The 6,415-nt window shown below is 41.6% G+C and overlaps 1 protein-coding gene across 1 annotated transcript; it reads right to left on the reverse strand.

The window, feature by feature from the left end:
- Nucleotides 1-4,045: 4,045 nt before the first annotated feature.
- Nucleotides 4,046-5,116, reverse strand: LOC118576570 (speckle-type POZ protein-like). The gene has a single exon (XM_036176793.1). It carries the CDS (start codon nt 5,114-5,116, stop codon nt 4,046-4,048), a length of 1,071 nt encoding a protein of 356 aa, XP_036032686.1.
- Nucleotides 5,117-6,415: the final 1,299 nt, after the last annotated feature.

Raw genomic sequence — 6,415 nt, forward strand, 5'->3', positions numbered from 1 at the left:
TGAAGCAGGAATTTTTGAAGATCATCTTACCCTGTCTTGGCAGAATTCACTAGTCACTTTTTCTTGTTTTTTCATAATTGTCAGTGGTCTTAGTTTTTACTATATGGAACAGGTAAAGTGCTCATACATGATGAGCAGGAAGCAGGCCCAGAACTCTTGAAGGTAACTCTCTTCTTTTCTGCCATTATTCCATTCAGACCCACAGTACTGGGATGACTCAGAAAACTATGGTGGTGGTCTTTCCTTTGCATCTCAGATAATGCTACTTGGAAACACTCTTCCAGATCCATCTAAGGACACTAAGAAATGAGAAAGAATAGGTCCCACTTGGCAAAATGAAATCAAGATCAGATGTGTATTTTAAACAGATCATAAATTCTAGTAAAAGCATAATCAATAATAGTCTCCCCATTGAAATAAAGTCCAAGACCAAGAGTTTGAGGTGATCAGGACATGAAATTCTTACCCCAAACCCACATAGAGAATAGCCACTGATATTAATAGTTAGCCATTTGCCAAAGGTTCCTAATTGGAACCAGAAAGAAATCAGAGAAAGGAAGAAATTACAACAACAACAACAAAAACAACTTTGAAAGTAGCCTCAAATAATATAAAATATCCTGTGGGTAACTCTAACAAAGCAAGTGAAAGACTTGTAAGATAAAAAAACTTCAAGTCTTTGAGGAAGAAAGTGAAGAAGATATCAGAAAATGGAAAAATCTCCCATGCTTATTTGTCAGTAGGATTAACATCTAAAAAGAGACATTCTACAAAAACAAATATACAGATTCAAAGCAATCTGCATCAAATTTCAACACAATTTTTCCATACCTTTTAGAGACCCTTCTCATTTTCATATGGAAATACAAAAAGCAATGGAGAACAAAAACATTCCTGAACAATAAAAGAACTGCTGTAGGTCTCACCATTCCTGATTTCATACTATGTTTCAAAGCTATGGTAAATAGATCATGGTATTAGCATGAACTGAAAGGAAGACACAGACATAAATCTACATAGAGGGGCCATGCCATTGAAAGAGGCCTGTGCTGCCATCCAGCTCAATGATGACATCTGAGCCCTGGCTGAAGCTCAGACTACGTCTGGGTCCTTCACCCACTGAAAACAGAACGTTGCTCAAACTTGGATTTTTAGACAGCTGAGCTACATTAGGTAAACTGACAGGTAATCTTTGCTTTCTTCATGGACTTGGTCAGGTCCATTTTCTTTTTGTCATTGGATCCTGGTGAGAAACTGCAGCCAAGTTCCTACATCACAAAAATTCCTCTGGAACCCTCCAACCCTAGGAAAACCTTACTCTTGTATATTTTAGGGTTATAAAAACCCAACTTGTCCAATATTCCTGGCTAATCTCTCAAATGTGAAATTAGGGAGAAAATTTGGCAGAAAATTAAGCATATTTAAATGACTGAAAACATATTGATTGATGGTTTACTTTCCTTTAGTGGGAATATAACTACCCATCTTAGCCACTTGACTAGAGTCGTGATATATTTTTTCATTCATGGTGTGTATGTATCTTTTGTCATCTGCCTGCATCAGCCTATTACAGTGTCCGAACGTTTTTAATCATTGGAATATATGGTAAAATGAGGCACCCTAAAGGATTTCCTGCCTGCAAGCTATTATGTTTCTTACCTCTATTGTGGAGAAGCCATGCAATTTCCTGACCTTTATCTTGGTCATTCACCCCTCCTAACACTGTTATTTATTCTTGGCCTTTTGGATTAAGGACATCAGAAGCTCAGTGTGGCTTGGGAGAAGTCTGAGCTCCCAGGTCAATGATCTGTTTGTTGTAGCTCCAGTCAGGAGCACTGCCCCACACCACCAATCACACTGGAATCAAAATTTCCAAGCAAAAATCTTAAGGTCATATAAAAGGAAAGGAAACTTTTTTTCCCAAGAGGTCTCTAGGGGTGATATTGAGTGGTATAATAGTACCACCTGGTGCCTGGATCCATGGATCTGAGCTATGGAGAAATCAGCCTCCTGGAGAATTCTACTCCAGCCCTCTGGGTTGCTGCCACTTCATTGGCTCCATAACTGTGTCTTCTAAACATCCTGAGAACAACTTCAGGATGTTGGTGAACCTGCTCCAACCAGTGGATTCAATGATTGTGGGCTACAGGTTCACCTATCTCTCTGTGAATTTAATCTTGCTCAGAAGCTACACTGTGTGGAATAACATGATGGTTGACAAGGCATTCTCTTAATCCCTGTGTGGTAGTTTTGGTAAAATCATTACAGGTGGGAAGTGCAAATCTATATCTAGAGTAGGAACCAGCTCTAGAATGAAGGATTGTCCTTTCCACAGAGAAAAAGGTACAATGTAGTTATCCTTTCATGACTTTGTTAAATGGTTAGCCTGGAGAATGTGACATCTCTGGGTCTCTGTGTTGATCTTTGCTGTTGGCAGATCTGATATATAGCTGCAGCTGTAACCAGGTGAGTCTTGATGTGTGGATATCTACATTGTTGATCACAAGCAGAACCTCCATCTCAGGTAGAATGGCTATGGTGATCATGGGCCCATGGGGCAATACCAAAAGCAATTTGGGAAAGAGTCTGACAGTTCCTGGAATGGGTCATGATATCTAATTAATTATTGACCTCCTCCTTAGCCTAAAGAACCTTTCATGGGAATTTACAGAAGACAAAGGATCTCCACATTCTTGGTTCCTTTGCCAATCTGTCCAAATACTTCTTCCCCAAATATCTTTCTAATTTGTTCATATTTCCTTATTTGTTCTTAATGTTTTCTTCTCTCATACAATCCCATCTGGCCATAGTCTCCCCTCCTTCCCTCCACAGGGATGTACTACTTCTCTATTTCCCTTCAGAAAAGCACAGGTCTCCTGGAGTCATCAAATGAAGACAACATACTAAAATGTAATAGTAGTCACAAACCCTCATATCAAGGATAGAGAAGCCAACCTAGAAGTAAGAAAATGTTCCCAATATCAGACAAAAAGGTCAGAGACTTCTCATTCTTCCCCTCTTAGGAGTCCCACTATCCACTGAGCCAAACAACCATAGCCTGTATGCAGAGGACTTAATACAGACCAATGCAGGCTCTGTGGTTGCCTCTTAGGTCTCTTGGAGCCAAAACGAGCTATATTTAGATGAATCTGTGGGCTCTCTACACCTGATGTCTTTGATCCCTCCTGCAATCCTGCTTTTCCCTGATACTTGAGAAACCCTGAGCTCTACCTAATGTTTGGATGTGGATCTCAGTATATGCTCCCATCAGCTGCTAGAGAAAGCATAACTGATATCCACTGGACTAGACTCCAATCTATGAGTGTAACAGAATTTCTGTAGGTATTGTCTCACAGTTTTTGCATGAGTGTGGCAGGAAGACCCTGCAAAACTTCCACAGATGAGCAGAGCCAAATGGACTAAAATGGGAGTCTTCAAAGAGAAACAGCACTGGAATCCATAAACTCATTTCAAAATTTTTATTCATTTTGTATTTTATTTGGATAGGTATTGTTTATAGAGATGGATGTGCCTATGGAGATAAGAGGTAGACTGAACAAAAGGTCCTCTTAAAGGGCAAAAACTGCTTTTGACAGAGTCACCTTTTCAGTCCTAAACAGAGTTAGGTGAAAAAAAAAATGTATTCATTCTCTTTTGCTTCTTTTGTAATCAAACATTCCTGTATATTTTCTCCTTTCCAGAGTCTTTGACTATAAGTTCTGCTCAGTCCAATCCAGACAGGTTTCACCAAAGAAACCCTGTTGTATCATGCTTGGGTCAGCAACTAAAATGAATTCCAGTTTCCAATTCATTGACAAATCAAACCAGTACAGACCAGGGTAGTGTACAACATAGTTCAGTGCTTCCCCTCCCTTAAACTGACAATCAACTCATTTACACCTGTATTACACCCTGAGCCACCATGCCATCTTTCCCCAGTTTCATTGGAAATGCTCCACAAACACCATAGTCTACCCAGGAGTCATTGGAAAGAACATTGGCTGCTGCTTCTGGGAGACAAGGGTAGGTCACAGCTGACCAGGTCCTAGGATGGCTTCAAGCATTTGAAAGGGGGCTCCAAGAAAGGGAGATGAGCAGAAGCCAGGGAACGGTATGCTTCAGCCACTAAATGGGGACATGAGCCCACCATTGCCTTCCAGCCTTGGGTCTCAGAGACCTCAGAAGCATGAGCTGTAATGAAATCCAGTGCCTGGATTTTCAGCTGCCCTGAGCTGTGGAGGTCAGCCAGGAAGAGAGTGTGGGCAGCATTCTCCACAGAGAGGTCCCTGCAGAGGGCATCCTCACACATGACCTTCAAACGTTGCAGGCCATACTTGTCAGCAGCTGCCAGCACAGCAGCTGCCATGCTGTCCAGGTCTGGTGCTTTTCCAGTGTAAATGAAGCCCATCATTGCCTTGAAGACATGTGGCTCCAGGTCATGGATCTCAACGTGGTTACTTTTGCTCTCCTTCATGTCATGTTGAAACATGGCTCTGAACACTGGAGAGCGAGCTGCTAAGATGGCCTTGTGAACCCGGAATTCCTGACCAGCTACCACCAGGCAGCAGTCTGTGAATTGGGAATTCTCCCAAAGCTCTCCTAGCTCATCTGCCAATGTGCATCTGGGAACTTGAATCCCTGGCTTCCTGTTCTGGTTAGAGATTCTGAAGGAGTCCTGGATAATGCTCACCCTGCAGAAGAGGCTGAGCTTGTCATCTGTGAGAAGATGAGATGCATTGGAAAAGAGGAAATCTCGAAGGATGTACTTTTTGAATCCATAGCCAAGGCCTGGCACAAACCTAATGGCTCTTGAGATCCTCATGGTTTGTGTTTTCTCTCCTTCGGCACTTATGATCCAAAACTGGAACTTTGCCCAAACATGCATCTTTAGACAGCTGAGCAAAACTAGATTAACTGACAGGTAATCTGCACTTACTTCATCAAATCCGTTTGGGTATGCTATCAAACACCATATCTCATTGTCTCCTGTTGAGAAAGTTGAACTTCTAATGAGTTCTGTCCTTTCCTCCACAAAAAACCTGAAGTTGTGGATGGTCCACACATAGGAGAAATTCTGAGTGTGGTCCCATCTCTGGTCTGTCCTATCTCCTGCCATTTCTCATCCAGGTAGTTTGAAGTTTTAACTAGATACAAAATGAAGAAAGAGCAATTAATTTCTCTTCCCACTGTGAGATCAAGAATGGACAGGATTTAGATGTTAAGTTTTTGTTTTTCTTCTATTCCCTATTCGATGGGGCTGGATACTTGGGTCTCTGATATTTTCTGTACAGATTTCAATACTAGTTTCAGAGAACACAGTCTAGGCTACTAGGGACTCTTCCATCACTCCATTTTAGGTCTAGATTGAATCTTAGGTCAATAGGTAACTGGTTTTAACAATTATACACAGTTGTTGTATATTTTAGAAAATTCTATACACTCATATCAAAAATGTTGTATTATGGTTCTCTAGAGTAACAGAACATATACAAGGATCTTACTCTGCATGAAGCAATAGGGTTTATTAGAATGACTCAGGGATGCAGTCCTGCTAATCTCACACTGGATTGCTGTGAAGGGAAAGTCCACAATTCCAGTACTTACTCAGTCCAGGTGGTTGGATGTGTCCAGTGGTCTTCAGTATGTGCTGGCGTTCCAAATATTCTCTAACGCCAGGGAAGGGATGGACCTGTCGCAAGGTGAGGGCAAGCAGGCAAAGAGCAAGAGCTTCCTGCTCCCACATCATTTTATATGCTTCCAGCAGAGGGTGTGGCCCAGTCTATGGTGTGGCTACCACCCTCAAGATCTGGATTAAAGGCGTGTGTATTCAGGCCCTGAGATCCAGATTAAATGTTTTTGTCATTCCACATTCAAAGTCTGTACTTGAAGATGATCTACCCTCTTCAACTGAAGGGGAAACCCTTCTATCTGTTGTGCCCTCCATTTTAGAGTTTTAGTTAATTCCATGTCTCCTTCATCTGGGAATCAGCAATAACAAGTGTATTTTGCTTATTGTGGTTCATCTTAAATAAAATAGGGATGATATTCATTCCACAGCTACTATTTACTCTTGTCAGGCTTTTACACTAAATTGTTTCATTAACATCATCTGGGAAGAGGTGTCTTCCTTTCCCATTCAGGGGTCTCAGTCTTCACAACATGGAGGGCAGGAAGGAAGCATTCATACATGGTGGTCAAGAAACAGAGACAGGGAAGAACCTGTGAAAGTGGCAGTCTTCTTCCCATCCAGACTCACATTCCCAGAATGTCTCAAAAACTTTCATTGGTCGTCTTGCCCCTCCCCATGTCCCGCCCAGATAATCCTCCTTAGAAACACTTTTCCAGATCCAGTTAAGGGTGTGCTATGAGAAGATCCTAGGTGCTTCTCAATTCTATCATGCTGACTGCCAAGACT

The sequence above is a fragment of the Onychomys torridus genome, unplaced genomic scaffold (genome assembly GCF_903995425.1).
Source record: "Onychomys torridus unplaced genomic scaffold, mOncTor1.1, whole genome shotgun sequence".
NCBI lineage: Eukaryota > Metazoa > Chordata > Mammalia > Rodentia > Cricetidae > Onychomys > Onychomys torridus.

What these genes read in the sequence shown, in the direction of transcription:
- LOC118576570 (XM_036176793.1), bottom strand. Translation starts at nt 5,116, where the DNA reads ATGGCAGGAGATAGGACAGACCAGAGATGGGACCACACTCAGAATTTC.